This window comes from Protopterus annectens, chromosome 5.part0 (genome assembly GCF_019279795.1).
Source record: "Protopterus annectens isolate FY-2018-M chromosome 5.part0, PAN1.0, whole genome shotgun sequence".
Lineage (NCBI taxonomy): Eukaryota > Metazoa > Chordata > Ceratodontiformes > Protopteridae > Protopterus > Protopterus annectens.
In genome coordinates this window covers 1,368,285,917-1,368,306,264 of record NC_056735.1, presented here as the reverse complement: position 1 = coordinate 1,368,306,264, position 20,348 = coordinate 1,368,285,917, and the positions used below count along the sequence as shown (strand labels likewise).

Here is a 20,348-nt window from a genome sequence, read left to right as displayed (position 1 = left end):
TTTTAGCAGACTTATGGCATACGAAAAATACTAACAGCTAGCTTGTTATATCACTACCCCTAACTAGTGACAAATGTAGTCTGTCTGCCTCTGACGATTATGACAGTTTAGCAGCTGCTGCAAACAAGCAGACAATATTTATTGGCATGAGATGATCCAGGATAGTTAAAAGTAAATGTAAAATTTCAATGCAGAAGCTCATACTGACCGGAATAACTTTTGAGCTTATTTTCAAAGAAAGCGTAATTTACTTGAAGAAACTCCAGAAGAATATCAAAGAATGAGTCAATTTCCAGAAATATTAATTTAACGTACTCCTTAAACAAATCACTCTTTTTGCATTAGGTAGAGAAGTCATGACCCTTTACTTCCATCTGGGTCAAACTTTTAAATCCAAATAATTTTCCTCAAATATGAGTTGCATAGATAATTAGAATGTTGTAACCCCAAGTAATGTAATGTGTGTGTGTGTGTGTGTGTGTGTGTGTGTGTGTGTGTGTGTGTGTGTGTGTGTGTGTGTGTGTGTGTGTGTGTGTGTGTGTGTGTGTGTGTGTGTGTGCGTGTGTGTATGTGTGTGTGAGAGAGAGAGAGAGAGACAGAAATTGATAATTATACTTTTGAAGCTCTACTCCATTTTCTACAGAAAATAAAAAAAATATTTACTCAGAACAGTTTGTTGCTTTATATATCTTTCCTGAATCTTTACTGTGTAACAACTGTAGTCTTGCATTTCTTATATCTTTGCTGCATTTTCACTGAAAAAAGTTTTCACAGAAGTAGTGAAGGGTATTAAAAGTAAGCAAACGGAAAGGAAAGGATTTTTAGTACCCCCAAATACATCTTATTTTTGAAAGCAGGTTATGTAGCATATCTGTACACATTAACTGATCTGTATCTAGACATGACAAATACCTAATGCAGAAGTAGTTGAACATTGCAGTATCTTGTTCAAGTACCCCTATTAGAATACAATACATACTGTTTCATTGTTTTTTTAAGTAGTGGTACATGAAAAAGTCAGGCAGATCATATGAGCTTTTTCTGCAGTGAGCAAACATATGAGACATGACACCATACTTTTGACCTGTTTGCATTTAGATCTTTTGGGTCAAGCTTGTTAATATACATACATTAGACTTTAATTATTGTGGGAAAATAAATTTAAATTTCCTATTAATTTTTATAATTTCAATTGTAAACAAATATTTAAATTGTCCTTATTCCATAGTTGGGGAAGCGTGAGAAATAAGGTTTCCTTACTTTATTGTATTACTCTTTTTGGTATTTTATACTGTGTACGTAGTTTTAAAACCTTAATGTTATACAAATGTGTTACACTGGGCTGTACATTAGAACTGCTGCAGCCAATAATGCATTGCCAGAAGATATGAAAGATAAAGAGCAAATTAAAAATAAATTAATAAATAAATGAATAAAGTGGTTGTGCAAGAAACTTTGATACCATTTGCCCCACCACACCCTTGCTAACTTGGCTGAATAAGATTTGAAGAGATGTTAAAGTCCAGCTATTTCAAACTATAGTGGCAGATGACCTTTTATTTGTCCATCCAGCTGTATCCATAGTTAAAGCATTAGAAAATAAAACCAAAATTGATACTTGCCATCCACTATCTCCTCTATTTCAAAAAAAAAACCTTCCCAGCCTCCAAATATCAGTTTTGCAGAAAGCCAACTTCTGTATAGAAATCTTCTTCCCATAAACATTGAAAAGATTCCCAAACCCTACTACCGGCATAATAGATGAGAAATGCAACTTCTAAATACAGCTTTATACCCTTATAGTCCAGTATTTTCCTTATTTTTCTCTGTTTTCTTTCTAAAATAGGAAAAATTTAAAGAAATACTTCACTAGGTGGTATGTCATTGAACTAGAAAACGGACACCAGTCATTCCTACAAAAATTGTAATAATGAATGAAACCAAGCCAAAACAACACCACCAAAATAACATAGGAAAAGTCTTTAAAATAAAACCAAGCCAAGCCAAAACTCGAAAATTACATAGCACGAGTCTGGAAAATAAAACCAAGCCAAACCAAAACACCAAGATCACAGAGCTTGGAAATTGGAAGTTGAACAAATTTGCTTTTGTCCTTTCATACTGCTAAGGACTTCATCAGAACTAAGGTGCCATAAAATAACATGGTGAAATACTGACAGATGTTAGTCATGTGACATAAATTATAGACACATTAAAAACATGCTTACTAACGATGCAAACTAAGGGTGCCATAAAAAAATGGTCAAATACTGACAGATGTTAGTCATGTGACATAAATTATAAACACATTAAAACATGCTTAAAACCAAAATCTAAATTCATAATTTAATAAAGCTATCAACACATGTAATTTAATCCATAAGTATATAATTTCCATTTATGTAAACCATAAGGTTAAATATAAAAAGCATAAATGTGGGATTACTTCAAACCTGAGACATTTCTTATTTGCAAGGTGATGGACAGGTTGACAGATGAGATCAGACAGGAGTGTCCATGGACTGTGATGTTTGCGGATGACATTGTGATCTATAGTGAGAGTAGGGAGCAGGTTGAGGAGACCCTGAAGAGATGGAGGTATGTCCTACAGATGAGAGGAATGAAGATCAGTAGGACCAAGACAGAATATATGTGTGTAAATGAGAGGGAGGACAAAGGAATGGTAAGGATGCAGGGAGTAGAGTTGGCTAAGGTGGATGAGTTTAAATACTTGGGATGAACAGTTCTGAGTAACAGGGACTGTGGAAAACAGGTAAAGAAAACAGTGCAGGCAGGGTCTAGTTGGTGGAGAAGAGTCTCAGGAGTGATTTGTGACAAACGGGTACCAGCAAGAGTGAAAGGGAAGGTTTATAAGATGGTAGTGAGACCAGCTATGTTATATGGGTTGGAAACAGTGGCTCTGATGAAAAGACAGGTGGCTGGGCTGGAGGTGGCAGAGTTAAAGATGTTGAGATTTGCATTGGGTGTGATGAGGATGGACAGGATTAGGAATGAGTATATCAGAGGGTCAGCACAGGTTGGACGGTTTGGAGACAAAGCCAGAGAGGTGAGATTGCATTGGTTTGGATATGTGCAGAGTAGTGATGCTGGGTATATTGGGAGAAGGATGCTAAGGATGGAGCTGCCAGGCAAAAGGAAAAGAGGACGGCCTAAGAGAAGGTTTATGGATGTGACAAGAGAGGACATGCAGGTAGTTGGTGTGACAGAGCAAGATGCAGAGGACAGGAAGAAATGAAAACAAATAATTCACTGTGGTGACCCTAACAGGAGCAGCTGAAAGAAGAAGAAATGTGGGGTCCTGACTGATATTATTATTATCATTTGTTGGAGACAGCAGATATCCATAAATCCAGGTCTCCCTTTATCCCTCTCTACGCCAAAGCAGTCACTCACCACAGGCACTTCAGGCTTTGCTTACAGTTCAGGAGGGATAAAAGTGCAGGGGGTGTGACACACCAAGATCAGATGCAAGCACATAAATATCAAGGAAATGCTTACCCTGATCAAGGTACACAACTCTCTGAACTGTCTTTGGTCCTCAAGACCTTTTCAAGTGGTTACAGACAATATCTACAAGCAAGGGGGAACCGGGTTATGCCCTCTTTGCAGATAAGTCATGTTAGTTTGGGATATAGCATCACACTATCACTCTACAGGCATACACATTCTCTCAGACAAGCTGAACAGGACTAGGGCAGACCCTCACAAATGGTTAACAGGTCTTCCAAGATTTTATCCATCTGTGGAGATTTCCTCAAATAGACCTCTGTACCTACTCTCTGAACAATCAACTGGTGAAAATCTGTTCCAGGATTCCATGCAAGAAGTCCTGAAAGACAGATTCCTTTTCCTTTCTTTGGACAGAAATGTTCCTGTATGCCTTTCCACGCTTTCCACTAATGTTCAGGGTACTTCTGAAGATTCAGAAATAATCTCCCAATGTAATTGCAGTGACTCCCTTCTGGGCTAGGCAACCATGTTTCTCCCTTCTTTGAAAAGGTGAGGGATAATTACCACAAGCTTCCTCAGAGAATGGATTTACTCACACAAGAACAAGGGTGTTTGATACACCCTGACACCAATCATCTTCAGTTGACTGCCTTGATGATAGGGTCTTCATTCCTTTTATGCAGTCTTAATTCCTTTTATGCACCTGTTTTCTGAAGACGTGCTGCAGGTATTGATGGAGGTGAGAAAACCTGCTAGCAAAGGTTTTCTAGTTGGTACCATCAATGTAACCAGCACCCAATTAGGGCTATTTGTTCTCTGGTTTTACAACATTTGTGTGAGTTATTATCCTATGACCTTTCTTATTCCTCTACCAAGGTTCATTTATCAGCCATTGTAGCATGTCTGTCCATGGATCCTCCTCTTTCAAAGCAGTCTCATGTCAAAATGTTCTTGAAATGGGTTTTGCATAAGAGGCCTCCAAGTAAATTATTGGCCTCTCCTTGGGATCTTAATTTTGTATTAGAGAAGCTAACCTGTATCAAAATAAACCCTTTCCAAATGGTTGTCTGAGGCTATTACCTTTTATTGTACTCTCCTTGACAAATCTATTCCAGGCAGGATACAGGCACACTCTACCAGGGCTTTAGCTTCATCTATGGCTTTTTGGAAAGGGTTGGATTTCAGAAGTATTCTAGAAGTTATTTGGTCCTCTATACATACCTTTACAAAACACTATAAGTGTGATTCCTTTGTCCAGGTCTAGATCAAGCTTTGCTAGGATCATTCTCCAGGGGCTTCTGGACCCTTCTCCTTTCTCTTCCCAAATATGGTTAGCTGTGGTAATCCACCCGTGTGGCTAAGGTACTGCAGCAGTGATCAATATGAAGAACATAGTACAGTTGTGTAAGTTTAACTTGGTAACAATAGATGTTCAAATGATCACTTTTGCAGTAGCCAGGGTGTGGACATTTATTTTTTTGTAATTCCTAGCATTGTCCTTTCAGGTCTCAGCCTCCCTCTCTCATCTGCCAGGAAAGCTCTGAAGAGCTTTGTGCCCAAACTTGTCTTTTGGTCAGCTCAGCTTGAGCTGTTTTTCAATTTAGGTGCATGGAAGGTGCCCTGATGCTTTGGAAGCTGGCCATCTGTTATATCCTTGGCAGGATATAACCTATATAACTAAGGCTACTGCAGCAGTCTTCCTCCTAAGCTCTTGGTAGAAAGGTTTAGGAGGAAGTAAAGGTTACTTCAGCTATAAGAACATTTGTGAGATGCAAGAAAGGCTGGGGAATTGTGGGGAGAAGTGACATTTATTATAGCCAAGTGTGCATTCCCAGAATAACTAGTAACTGAGATTTCCCTTTAGCAGCATCCCTTAGTGTGGTACCATCATCCTCAGTTAACTGTTTTGCGAGGTCTTGCTAGTTTGTTGCTCGTTAGTAATCCTTTGTCAGTCCTGAATGGAGTGACTAGAAGACTCCTTTGTTATGCGACACACCAGGGTTAGATGTGTGAGATATTCCTGTTTTTTAATCATGAGTGATTAGGATAGACTCACCCAATGTAAACTGCCCACTGATCAGTGAAATGAATGATTCTTATTTGATTGATAACCACAGCAGAGATGTTTTCTCACAGTTAAGCCAGTTGTAAAATCCAGGCATTTAAGTAACTCAATTTTACATTATTAGCATGTAATCATTTAATCACGTTCTAAAAAAATTGCTAAACGGATACTGATTCACATGAGTGGATTCATTCAGAAATAATGAGGTGGAGGACTTTGCATCATCATGCCCGGGTCCTAGAAATGTCATCTGTTCCTGTTGAAACTGTGGTGTATTAGGGAGCAGCAAAAGATGACTGAAGGGTGGAAATGATTGAACTCTTGCTATGGAAGTGCTGAAAAATCTTCTTTGGGCTAGCGTCTTGTATAACTTCTAATAAGTATATTATTTCTATTGACTATCTTCTTCTTCTTCTTCTTTCGGCTTTTTCCCAGTTAGGGGTCACCACAGCGGATCATCTGTCTGCACACATGATTGGCAGTGGAGTTTTACAGTGTTGAGTTGCCAGCCCGGCCAACTCCACACACACAACACACACACACACACACACCCACAATTTAGGGCCAATTCCCTACTGCATGTCTTTTGTAGTAAAAATGTGTATATGAAAGTATCTCCAAATTTTTTTTAAGTTCCAAATGCTTTATTCTTAGTGTTTCATTGTACTTGCTAGAGCATGACAACTGGATTGACATTTGGCTTGGTCAGTGAGTTTTTGTAAGCTTTGGGTCCATACCTCTCAACAATCCAGATTTTTTACTTATATTTTGGATCTGTTCCTCATAAAATTTAGGGTTTTCTGGAAAACCATTGAGGATTGAAGTCACTAAATAATGACAGACATCTGAGTTTCAGACTTCACATTATTCAGAAAATGCTTGTCAATGCAAAATCTAGTATTCTAGCAGCTTTCAAAGTTTATAAGAGCACTCTTTAAAATCTGTCCCTATTTTTAGACCTTTGTCCCCCATTATTTTTGCTTTTGTCCAGATTTCTTGTGCTAAGAGGTTGAGAGGCACACTTCGGTCAGTGCAGGCTTCCTAACTTTAGATTAAAACATAGTTCTTCAATTGAAAGTTAATCATACAGGGAGTGTTGACAGGTTATGTCAGGAACTCTCCAAAATCTCAAAAGGAAGAATGTAAAAAAAAGGGGGGGGGGGGGTTACATAAATATGGCTGCACCAGTTAGTGTGTGCAATACAAAGACTGAAGAATGTGTTTGCAGCCATCATTCAGCAGCTGCTTGTTAGCACAGTGGTAAATTGCAGTACCTCTAATTAGCAGTAATGTAGGTTTGAACCTGCTTAAAGGTTGAGCTTTTTGACTGAATGTTACATGTTGTGAGTTTCAATGATATGATCACTGTTTAATTATTTTTTCTTCTCGTTTTCATAATTTAAGCATGAAATTTATGGTTTACATATAGTTTTCATGGATTTTACGATTACTGGGACTTGGAAGGGACTTCAAGTGAGAGAATGTGTGTGCTACAAGTACAGTAAATGTACAGTGTTTGTGCTGAGAGTATGGCAATTAGCCAGTGGTATGTAGCTGTATGGTTTTAATGTTTGTAAAGTGTTTTCGACACTCCTCCTTTTGAGATTGTATAGAGCTGCCGACATGACTTCTTGATGCTGTCCATACAGTTAACTTTCGACCGACGTAACATGCTTCGATCAAATGTTAGGAAGCCATCAGTGCAGCGTGAGAAGCATTTTTGCAGTAGTTGTAGACATTACATTGAGGAAGAAAGGAGTAGATTATATCAGCAGGGTTATACTGTTTACTTCTGACAGGATTCATGCATGGTACATACGTAGCATGCATCAGCAACACTGTTGCAGGCTGGAAATGCTGCACTCTTTACAGTATTTACAAAAGAGTAAGTTTGCTACATTTAACTGTCTGTCCATCCATGGAGTTTTGCCTTGAAATGGCTGAGAAAGTGCAGATGTCTGTGATAAACCTTTCACCAAGAGGGACACTGGTAAAAAGCCAGCATGGCACTGTAGCAGAGGATTAAGGCTCTGAGATGTTAATGTTTTGTGGTTCAGGATGTGATTTCCTCAGCCTTTATTTGGCTAATTCATGACTCTGCACAAGTCAGTTATGCCTCTACAAAAATGACTAGGCTTCTTAGTGGTCTCCTGGATCACATGACGAGTGACTACCTTTGAACATAAGTAGAAGTCACCTGCACATGCTTAGTGTGGATTCTTCAGTATGGCATGTGTCCTGTCTCACATGTCCATATAAGGTAGTGCATTTGATATCTCCTCAGTGCATAACTCGGGCAGCATGAAGAAGTGGTTGAGTCAGCTGCTGGAACATTTTCTTGGGAACTTGTAGGTCTCTGGTACCTCCTGTGCTTTAGAGCACCTGGAGCGTTGGGGTCACAAACTCAGTCTGTCACTGTTGTCAGAATATTATTGGATGCTAACTTTCCTCTTACTGTTCTGCTAGGGTATGAAGTCTCCACTTCTTTTCAGAGTTTTTTTCTTGTATGACCTACCCACTTTTCCTTCCCTCAAAGTGACATGTTAAGTCTAAGGAGTGGGCGTACAATAGGGACATTTCAGCATAGCACCCCTCCTCAAAGGCAGCTCAGCCAGGTCCACCCCCACTTCCTCATTGGACATTTTCTGAAAACAATGTGCACAGCTCCCGCCAGGTATCATCACATGAGATACTTGTGTCACCGCCATCCCCCCTGGGATAGGCATGCATGTGTCACTGCCTCCCCCCAGGATAAGCATACTTATGTCACCTCCTTCCCCCAGGATAGGCATGCTTGTGTCACCTCCTCCCAGGATAGGCATGCTTGTGTCACCGCCTCCCTCCCAGGATAGGCATGCTTGGGTCACCTCCTTCCTCCCAGGATAGCCATGCTTGTGTCACCCCCCCCCCAGGATAGGCATGCTTGTGTCACCACCTTCCTCCCACTATAAGCATGATTGTGTCACAGTCTTCCCACCAGGATAATCATGCTTGTGTCACTGCCTTCCCCCCAGGATAGGCATACATGTGTCACAGTCTTCCCACCAGGATAGGCATGCCCATCATTCCCTGCAGCTTCATCAGTCGCCTGGGTTGTGGTTAAGGCTGCATCCCTGCACGCCACCAGAATGGATGTCATAATTGTTAGTACAGCTTTAAAATGGGAAGTACAACACAACAGGTAAGGAAGAAGAGTAGAGATAGATGAATAGAGTATGTTATGTGGTGTAAAGAGAGCTAGTTTTTTTTTTGCAGAAGACTGACACAGTGACGCACAATTTATTTTTGCTGCTTTACAGCACTTGGTACTCTGTTTATTACGCAGCTACGGTGCCTTCTGTGCAGAGTTTGCATGTCCTTCAAGTTTCTGCATGGGTTTTCACTGGGTATTCCAGTTTCCATCCCCTTTTCAAAGATGTCCTCTAGGTGAGTTGCTCATTTGTCATTTGCCCATAGGTGTGTATATTGTGTCTTGCACTGGACTGTTGTTCTGTCACACATTACTTCTGTGCTTTATACATGATGAGTGCCAGGATAGCACCTAGCTTCCCCAGGATCATGAATATTGGAAAAATGACTGATAGGCCAAGCAAACAGGACTGGATTCACATACTAAACTGGAATTGATGGTAGTCAGAGGGTTCATACAGACTGAGGAAATAAACAGTAATGTTATGTAGCTTCCAGAAAGGTGGGCCATTACTCTCTTGTACTATTGTTTTGATCATTTTGAAATGGTAAGCTGATAAAAGCTGATAAACAGATGTTTTATTTGTGCATTTTACAGAGTTTGCTAATTTTTTATGTGACAACTATCATTCTCTGACATTTATGCTTTACATGAAATTCTTTACATTTGCTTATGTTGTCTGCTTTAGGTCATGGCTGAAAAGGATGAACAAGTTCCTTGGACCAGTTCACTTACCCAGCTAATAAATAATAAATAAAATAAAATAAATAAATAAAATCCCTGCTTTTGCTTAATAGATGTATAGGGATACTTTATCTCAGGATATTGTTTTCCTGTGCAAACCTGTAGAGATGTTTAAAAAAATAATTGTTTTGTGAGACTGAGTTACTATCATTGCATCAAATAACATAAAGAGAACTTTAAGAAGTCAATTCTTGCTTAACAAAATTATTCTTTCTTGATTGGAGTCTGGACGACACCCTATAGTCTGTATATACTTCCTTCTTATTTCTGAGATGTGACTCACCCTGACCAACTCTCATCTTAATCTCTTTGCTGCTGGCAGGACTAGGTGTGGTTGTACTAAAAAAATGTTAGTGCCTACATGTTGTTCAGAATCCTTGCATCATACAGTTTGTCTTATTTCAAGCATTCCAGAGTTCTATTTTACTCAGTTCTGTGCATGTCAGTTTAGTAACCCAACAACTGTGATAATCATGTTTTGTTGCCCAGTTCCAGCTGTATATTATTTCCACAAACCCATATCCTTGTGTCATATATCCTTCAGAAATGATCTTGTCCATCGCTTGGTCCTGTATAGTCGACCAGTGATAATATCGACTTTGCTTGTTCTGGAACTGACAGAAAAGGATGCATGGCAGAACTCTGCTAATCTCACTAGTACAATGCAGTGAGTCATTGCATTTTATGAGTCCTAAAAATTGGACCTTCTCCACTCACCAGAATTATTTATTTTCCCATGCATAGTAGACTACTGGGTATATACAAAATCCTCTTGTGGATACTACTTCATGTTTTATTTCATAGACTCTGCATGGGATGTTTTCTCATTGGGTCACATACATGTAAAATACCAACTGACTGTTTAGTGTACAGAATTAAGGTTGTAAGCTGTTAATGAACTTTATCATGTAGTCCTGAGTTTGATTTCCATTTGCCTGTTTTTGTGACTCTAGACAAGTCAGTTATTTATTATTTATTTAACATTTGTTAACTGGAAAAGTCTGACTTGGAACAAAGCCAATTTTTACCAGGGGCCCAGGGAGAAATGCTCCAGATGCATGTCTTTATAACATGGGAAGAAACCAGAGCAGCCGGAGGAAACCCACATGAATGCAGTGATGACATGCAGACTCCGCAAAGAAGGCACCCAAACCAAGAATTGACCTGAGGAACCTTTTGCTGTGAGGCAACAACACTACCACTGTACCACTGCACCAGTTAATCAGAATGTGTTTTTGATAGGCTGCCCAGCATGTTTGCACAGTTAGCAGAAAAGATTTCTCATTCATTGGCTGTGAGTTGCACACCTTTACTAGTTGCATTGGCTCACAGAAAAAAAATAAAAATCTATTCCGAACTAGTAACCTTGTGTCACACATGATCCTCCCATTACCTTTCTTGCAGTCCAGTATTTTACTTTTTCTTGCAAGTTTTTGTTCAGTTTCCTGAAAAACATTTCCATTAAGCTGGATTTATTAATATTATTAACTGAATGGCACAAATTACAGAAATTCAGTTGATGGAATCACATTTTTAAACCATACAGAAGAAATACAATACACTGAAAAGTATAATGTATTGTAAACAGTACAGAAGAAATGCAATTCACTGAAAAGAATAATGTAAAAAGTTGATTTTAGCTTCAGGAAGATGTATTTCAGGAAAATGAACACTTGTTTTATTGCTCTTCCCTATGCATTCTTTCAGTCTATCAATATTTAAGGAATGGTCAGTAATTAATATGTTTTGATTCCATATCTATTTTCATTTATTTACAGCTCCCCAGTGAGCAATACCTCCTGCATTAACTTTTAACATTTCCTCCTTTACCTTAAAATTGTTACCCCCAGACCCATTTTTTTATTTTCTCCTTTTGTTCTGCCAGACTTTATTTTGAGATTTCGAGCAGGCGTTAGCCCTGTATTAATTTTAGATGTGTCTGTTCACAGCATGGAATGGAATGAAGGGATGAGAGTCGACATGTCTCTATCCAAAACTGTACAGTTTTGAGTTTAGTTGGGTTTAAAGTTCTGTAATCACAGACTGGTACTTTGTAGTCATATTGTGACATTATTCCAGTACCTATTGCACGAATATCAACAGTGATACTTCATGGCCATCACAGTAACATGATCACTGTGGAAACTATTGGTCAGCATGCCATTGGCTTCTGTGTAAAAATTCAGTCACATAGGTTCATAGGACGATACTAGGCTATTGTCCCAGAGGCACTTATAAGCCTAGCCAAGAATTTTGCCCATGTTCCCTCAAAGTCAGCACCTGTTTCCCCTGTCCAGCAAGGACACAGGTGGGATCCCAGGGGTGTATTTTCTGTTTCCCATCCAGTCATCCAGGTTCCTCTTAAAGAGAGCTAGAGAGGTACTCTGCTTGACATGGAGAGGGAGTCTATTCCACAAATGGGAAAGTCTTTGGGACACAAATCTATCCTGCCAACAAGTTCTGTTAATGTCACAGACCAGGTTAAGTCCTTGCATGCGGGTTGTTCGAGTGGGGTTTGTCTTACGAATATGCAGCAACTCCATCAAGACTGGGTCTGAGATGGCCTTGTATGTTAGAACATCTTTACTTTCTAAATGTCTGCCAAAGTACAAAGTAGCAAAATATTACTCCAAAGTTATTCAGTTTCCGTACTTTTTGTTTAGACCATCTGTGTCCAAATAATTCATTTGAGAGACAGTAATTTCATAGGACATAGGAATGATTTAATCTTGATAGGTGCAGCATGGCGTCAAGTCTTTCCTAAATGTAATGCCGTGTCTCTTTCCTATTTACAGGTCATGCTTGGAGGCTGTAGTGCCATATCTGAGAACATCAATGAATGAAAACTACAAATCCTGCCTAAGCAATGGTTTCCATCTGTGTAGTGAACACACAATCTGCAGACCAAGGAATCCAGCACCTTTCTGAAAGTTATTTAACAGAATAAAATACTGCTCCTCTGCTCTTCTAAACCAAAGAAACCCTAATGTCTTAAAGTCTGTGAAGTAGTCTGTACAGCAACTTAATGGTTTACTGAAAAGAAAACTATTTCATTAACCAGAATTTTTTGTACGCGTCATTTTCAGCGCATTATATTTATATGGTGTATATCAAGTTAATTGGAAAAAACTCCAAAACCTGTCCCCATCAGTATTTTTAGACTGCTGTCAAAGACATAAGTACTTAATTTTGATTTGTGTGGCAAGTAACAGACAAGATGATTGATTTAACATTTCTTACCCCGGAGGAGCAGGAGGCAATCATGAAGGTTCTGCAGCGGGATGCCGACCTTAAGAGGGCTGAAGAGGAAAGAGTAAGGTAAGTGCTCGTGGTTGTAGTACACATTACCACAGTGATCCCTTATGTTTTTCAGTGCCTGAAATAATGCAGTAAGTTAATAAATAAGAGAAGCTGTGTAACTCTTAATACCTTGCCTGCCCTGTTCTTCCTCAGGCTACAGATTATTTAATTGCAGGTTCAGTTATGTTTTGTTCATTTTGTTGCCTGTAAACAGGTAGAGCATATTGATATCACTGGAAATCTTGAGAAGTAATGCTACAGAATCACACAAAGAATGAATGTACCTATCAGTAAAAGGTTCTCGTTTGTCTGACATTTGTATTTGAACCATCTTATTTTGCTCTGTATTTGCTCAACATTGAAAATAACTGATGTTTGCTTCAGCTCTAGTTACGGTTTCTCTGTTTTGCACCTCATGTTCCACAGTTATGTGTGTTCTGTTCTCTGTCTCATGTATTTCCTCTCTCTTTCTTATGAGTGGGAAACTATCAATCATCCCTGGTTTGACAGGTAAGATCCCTTTCCCGTAGTACAAGAAAACTTGTTTTTATTGCATAGCCTATTACTCTGACCTTGTCTTTAACATAACATACTGCTTTGTTTATATTTCTTTTTGTAATTTATATATTTCATTTTTTCATACATCAATCAGTTAATCACTGTCGTTATCTGTGCTTCTTTGTTTAATATGTTTAATATGTTATGGCACTCTCCATTGCCATTTGTACATATATTGTATACACAAGTAATACTTCCCTCATTGCTGCCTCCATTTTCTGCTTGTCTTTCATCGGTTTGTCTCATACTTCTTACATTATGTTTTACTAATGTATCTTGATGTCTGTATTTGCCTTTGAAACAGCTTTTCATATTGTTGCTCATCTCTAATACTACAGTTTTTGTATATTCTAGCAAACTGATTCATTTTTTTTGCAATTTGCACATTTTTTTGTATGACAGGGTGTTTCCAGTGTCTGCACTGTCTTTTGTAAATACTTAATTTAGACAGCATTTACATGTGCCTGTTTTCTGCTTGATTCATTCACCTTATTACACAAAGACACTGAAACACAGACATGATGTAATACCTTTTATTTGACCAGCATAAATTTTGCAGTTTGAGATTGTGGGCTAGCATGAGACTTTCATCAGAAGTTATTAAGTTACTGACATTAGATACAGTGTTTTTAATATCCACTTTTATCCAGAGAAGGGAGTACATCATTTATTTTCAGTTAAGTAAAAAAGTGACATTTTCAAAATGCCAGTGTGGACAAAAAAATGTGCAGCTTAGATATATAGTATGACTTTATCCTTAGAGACATTCACAGTGCGTGGGTGTATGTGCTTTGTGTGTGTGAGAAATGTGTGAGCCTGAAACCGTAGAAGGCTAAGTCATGTCCCACTACAAAAATTAAAAAGTTTTGCATATTTCATTATAGTCAATGGTCACTTAGCAAAGAAAATAAAAGCTCACACACTGTGCAGATATTTAATGAGAACATAAAAAATAATACAAGAAGTGTGTAGGGAATCCAGAAAAGGAAAGGAAGAAGTTCTAATCTGTAATTTGTTAGTCTGTCTTAATGTGCAGTCTTAATGAGATAACATGTTTTAGTTAAAACATATGAATTTGCAGTAATGTCCATTTCATTGTGATGATAGGTCAGAATCTATGGATATTGTGTGCACTTAGCAAACTACAGAGGCTGTAGTTTAGCTAACTGAAAGAAAGAGAGGAGGAAAGAGTCTGTAAGAGAGAGAAAAGGAGAAAGAGAAAGGAAAAAAAAGGTGCTGTTATGTCAGTGTAAGGTTCTGATAGATATCTCTGAATAACACCACCACTGGACAAAGGTTTGTTATACTGTTAAACTGTATGAACATTAAAACCTTACTGACTGTCAAGTTTAAAGTTACTACTGTTCTGACTAGAATGTTGCCTTATGTGAAAATTATTATTTTTTGTCATACATATATATATATATATATATATATATATATATATATATATATATATATATATTAAAATCCAATAAGTGCTGTAGTGAGGCAAATGCTCCTTCAATAAATAATAATATAAAATCAATGAAAACAAACAAGGAAGCCAAACATGATGGAGAAAAATATACCACGATACCATATATCTCAGTTCACAAAAGCAGTCCTTGAAACATATATCCAAGCAGATGATCAAATGTTCAAAATTCTTTATTGTAAAAGCGTAGATAAAATCCAAATGAAAGGTAGGTCAGACCTAATAAATAGTAGAACATTATCTGCATTTAAATAGCAGTTTAGGTGGGAACTTTATAAAAATATATATTAAATCTTAAAGTGCTACGTATCATTTCCTTATATATATATATATATATATAAAATACATAGGTGCTAAAATATAAAAAGCAAGTAATCTTAACAGTTACTGTTAACTTTGTGAGGTCGGTAGAATCAGGGTAAATTCATAATAAAAAGAAACATGTGTTGATTTAGCACACTTCATTTATGTCCACTCTTAGTTGCTCAGAGGGGGAAAAGATCTTAAGTGCTGTAGTGTCTCTTAAAGTCAGTATCCAGTTTCAAACCATTGACTGTCAAACTGAGTAACTGAATTAGTTTAGTCTCCATTCTTCTTTTTTTCTAAAGGTATGTGGAAGTGTTCTTGAAGAACCATAACTGTCATACCAATGCAGAATGATCACATTGGGCAAATTGTGCCACCACTGGTTTATTGGTCAATTTGCTTGTAATTTTATGTCTATGGGCATTCGTCCTAGTTCTAAGAGGCTTGCCTGTCTCTTCCATATAATATGTCTTTCGACATTTCCTACATTTTATTAGATAAACCAAGTTTTTAGAAGTGCATATAAATGAATCCTGCACTTTAAAATCTTTGTCATGCAGAATTGTTATGTTTGAAGCTGTCCAAGTCATCTGACATGTTTTGCATCTTCGTTGGTTGCAGGGTTTTGTGCTATTTTGGACTATGTCCTGTTTGAGTCTACATGTGTTTCTCACAAGAAGATTCTGTAGAACTGGTGATTTTTTAAAGGAACACAGTAAGAGTGCTTGAAAAATGTCTCTTAACTTGCCATCCTCTCTGAACATAGGTTGGATGTCTCTTAGGATACTGCAGATTGTTTTAAGTTCTGGATGATATGTTGTCACTAATGGAACTCTATCGCAGGGGGTCCTTTCTTTATAGTGGAGCAGCTTTTCCTGTGGTAGCCCTTTCCTACAAAGATGTTAACCTTCATCCAGTCCCCCCTTCATATTTACCATGTTATCTATCAGATAAGGCTCCTTTTCTAACAGATTTCTTCATTTGGATGCCATGTTTTCCACCCCCCCTTCCCACTTTCTGTATTCACTTCTTTTCCCTTTAATCAGACCTCACACAGCAGAGTCTTAAGTGGTAGATAAGGTTGTGGCCACAATATATCTGATCTCACACAGCAATCCTTTGGTGTCAGATAAGGTGGTTGATCAAAGAGGTTGCAGTATCCTCTCCTATCCCTTTCTATTTTACAAAGATATTCATTCACCAGTAAATCTGGACAAAAAAATCACGCATCATCATTCCCTCATTCAGCAGAAACTAAGTTAGTAGATAAGGCTTTGTCCACATAATATCCTTCTTTCGAAACCTTACAATAAGGTTACTTTTTTAATCCAGCAAAACTTGCAGACAGTTCAGACTTCAACCACTAAGTAAAATCCTAGGTGACAGATATGGCATTTGTAAATGGCTTAATTTCACTAAAATATCTGCTTTGCTCTTCCATTCTACAATACTGTAGCCTTGGGTGGCTGATAAGGCTAAACGTGTTTGCTATTCCATCCTCACTGATTCTGATTAATCTTTCGAAATCCTTTCCTCTTCACTCATTAATTTAGGTCCTCCTTCTGTCCTTCTGCACAATCTCTGGAACAAATCTGCCTAGTAATACTAAACTTTTAAGCTACTAACTTCCCCATACTCTTCCACCTTTCCATAGGAGAACTATCTAGGCATGACTTACCTTTTTTATCACACTATACCCATATGATCTACTTGCATCACTGTTAAATAGTAGCTCTTTATTTATATTGGTGTCTTTCTGGTTGAGGATAGATTCAATATGTAAACCCACTAACTCATATGCAAGCAACTATACATTAGAGTCATAGCAAGATCCTGACTTCTTTCACATAAGCATATTGGGGAATCTTGCTTGCCTCCTACAAATGATATTATGCTGTTGGCTGGATACGTCAGTCCAAACCTGAGTTCAAGACAATCTAATGTTTCCGCCCTTTCCTCAAATTCATTAATCCAGCCATCTCTTACTAACACCATCTCTCATAACCATGCTATTAGCACAACAAATAGAGACCTAACAAAGGGTTTTAAAATTCAATATTTAAACACACAGAGCCTTAATAAACCGGGCAACTTCAAAGCTTGAGTTTCAACCCACAGTCCCCACATCTTTGGATTGATAAAAATCTTGGCTTTAATCCTCCTGTTGACTCTTTCCTTCTTGAAACATTTATACAACAGACCTAGTACAAAAATTGGATGGGACAGAATGATTCCAGTTAAGAAACGTAAAGGATATCCTCCTTCCTAATCATAGAAAATAGGTATTCAAGCAAAATGTCTACAATGTAGCTATTAACCAAATTATTAGCATTTATGTCAGACAACTTACTGCTGTCGTTAACATTCCTTGTTGACTTCCCAGGTCTTCCAAAACAAAGATGTCAGTGTTGTATTTTACTCTTTATACAGTAATGGTATAATAACTGGTGAATTAAACACTGATCTCCTTCGGTCTCATAAAACCATGTCAATAAATTTCTCACCTTAAATAATTTTTTATAATTTGCCTGTTTCCCAACCAGAAAGGCCCTATTGTCAATAAAGAGTTACTATTACCTGTCTTCAATATGACCATCCTACATAAATTACTTTTCCGAAGAACCTTAAACACTCAACTTTAATTATAACACACAAAGATTATGTCAGAAATAAAAAAGTGTCTGTGCTCTGAGCTTCAAAATGTAGATTGGTCTTCCCTATATGAAGTAACATCCTTTCAGCAGCATTAGATGTCTTCAACTCACCACTGAACCCTACATTTGAAAAGTTTTTTTCCATTATTAAACTAAAATAAAAGGAAACGTTTGTCCATAGCTAACCAGAGAAATAAAGGCTAAGCTAAAATATGTAGACCAAGCCTCGGGCAGATATATAGCCCAAGCCTGGGGGCAATTGGATGTTCTTTCTCCTACAAGCAGACTATATAGGATTTCAAAAATTAAGACATGAATATAAAGTGACCTTAAAGGATACACAATACTGTTATCTAAGAAAGAAACTGATGGTAATGCTCTTCAACTCAAAAACTAAACTTTCTGGAAACTCATTAAAGACTTGATATACTATGATAGCCATTCTCACTCTACCACTATGAATGCCAAACTACTGGAAGAAATTGCAACAATGTATCCTTAGTCAACAGTGTCTGTCTGAATCCAATGTCCCATCATCCTCTTCCCAATCTCTCCCTCTCAATCCCTTCCTCCCTCCTCCAACCACATTATTAATTCATACAAACCTCTCCTGTTTGCCACTCCTTGTATGTTCGTTTTATCACTCCCAAATCTGTAATTAAGGTACTGGAAAAAAAACTTAATAATAAAATTGTCTCCAGCACAAAAATATTTTGTCCCTCATTCTAAGGGGTGCAATATCTGTCAGCATGGAAGGAGATGGTCAACAGACCACATTGCTTTGCCAGCGATGGTCTACACCTCTCCCTTCTGGGCTTTCTTGTATTAGTTAAGACATTGTACTCCCCCATAGTAACCTTTTTAGGCAATGCCAAACTGAAATGACTTCTGATATAGCAAATAAAACCCAAGAAAGTCTAAACAAAAAACTCCACTACCTAGAAGCTCCCTTCACCCTTGAGAATGCTGCTGCCTGTGCGGTTACTGAGACATGGTTTAAAGCCACAGAACACACTGACAGTGCAAGGTTATATTGCTTTCCACACATATAGACCAGTTACTACACAGACAGGAACTAAAGCTGGAGGTGTCTCTAATTTACATCAGAAATAAACATAGCTCAAGGTTGGTCAAAGAGGACAGTGCACTTGAGCTTCTACATGTTCAAATCACCATAGGCAAAATCCGTTACCTATTCTTTGCAAACTATAGGTCCCCCTCTATGACCCAGGAAACTAATAACATGTATTTAAACTTATTGGAAATACTTACCATCCAACACAATACCATATTTATGGGTGACTTTAATTACTGAGCTGTTAACTGAGAATCATGTAAGACACCAAATGTATAGGCACAGACATTCCTGGATTTTATAAACACCAACTCCCTGGGACGGATTGTCAATACATGAACAAGGGGTGCAATCATACTGAATCTGGTCCTCACTAATATGGGAAAGTGCTGCACACCCCCTAGTGTAATGTCTGGTAAGGTCAGACCACCTCCTTTGAAGTAAAAATAAAACCTGAAACCCCAGCTAACCCTGGAATATTTAGAAACTACACTGTGGCTAACTTCCTTTTAGGTGATAGCTTGGCAAAATTTCAAGCCCCCATAAACCCTGAGAACACTGCTGTCTAAGCATGCTAATAGCTGCATAGAGGCAGCTGTACCTACCAGGAAGAAGTACAGAACTTAGTCAATAAACAAGCCACCTTGGTGGAATCACATCATCAGTAGGCTGTATAACTGAAGGAAGAAAATCATGGCAAAATGTAGGAGGTGCAGCAGTCAGAAGGATAATAGCACTCTCATCAAACTAAACAAACAACTCGGAGGACAAATCAAAGTCTAACATAGCCAAATTTGAGGTAAATTTTCCCTTTCAGGCCAAGGACAACCACAAAGCATTCTTTAATTATGTTAGCAACCTCAAAGGCAATACACAGTTGTGTGCCGAGCTCATTATAAATGGAGCCACCTGTACTGAGCCAGAAGATACAGCAAACCTAATGGCTGACAAATTTGGCTCTAGCTTTACCCATCAGCCTTCCCTTAGGAAGTACCATCAGGTATAACTCCACCTGCTATCACTGGGAAACAAGTCCTTAATGTTCTCTGTAAGAACACTGTATTACTGGGCCCAGACAATATCCCAAGATGCCTTCTAAATAGCATGAAACATGATCTGTCAGGCCATCTGGAATTGTTATTTAACTGTAACCTCCAAACAGGTTTCATGCCTCATGAATGGAGAACAGCAACAGTCATCCCTCTGCACAAAGGTGGGCCATCTACACACCTTGGAAACTACACACCTGTAAGTCTCACTAGTCTGATATGCAAAGCCATGGAATGAATTTTCATGGAAATGACCAATAATGACAAAGAAAACCTCTAGACACTGGACTCAACCAAATTTGGTTTCACCAAGGGTAGGCCATATCTACTCAACCTGATGGATTTCTTTGGGGAAGCCACCAAAGCAATGTATGAGGGTAGAATGGTTTACACTGCCTACCTTGACCTGGCCAAGGCATTTGACACAATTCCCTACTTTGACATTGTTGACAAACTTAA

At 38.2% G+C, this 20,348-nt stretch overlaps 1 protein-coding gene across 10 annotated transcripts in view; it reads left to right on the top strand.

Annotated features, from left to right (window-relative positions):
• The window catches only part of SYTL2 (synaptotagmin like 2), a 1,607,062-nt gene that overhangs the window by 751,363 nt on the left and 835,351 nt on the right, over nt 1–20,348 (top strand). For 9 of the 10 annotated variants that reach the window (XM_044071181.1, XM_044071180.1, XM_044071175.1 and 6 more), the window contains one exon: nt 12,266–12,788. In XM_044071181.1, the coding sequence (XP_043927116.1) occupies nt 12,688–12,788 (101 nt within the window). In that variant the 5' untranslated portion in view covers nt 12,266–12,687. Of the gene's footprint in view, nt 1–3,630; nt 3,635–12,265; nt 12,789–20,348 lie in introns of all 10 variants that reach the window. The other variant, XM_044071179.1, reaches the window with a different exon arrangement.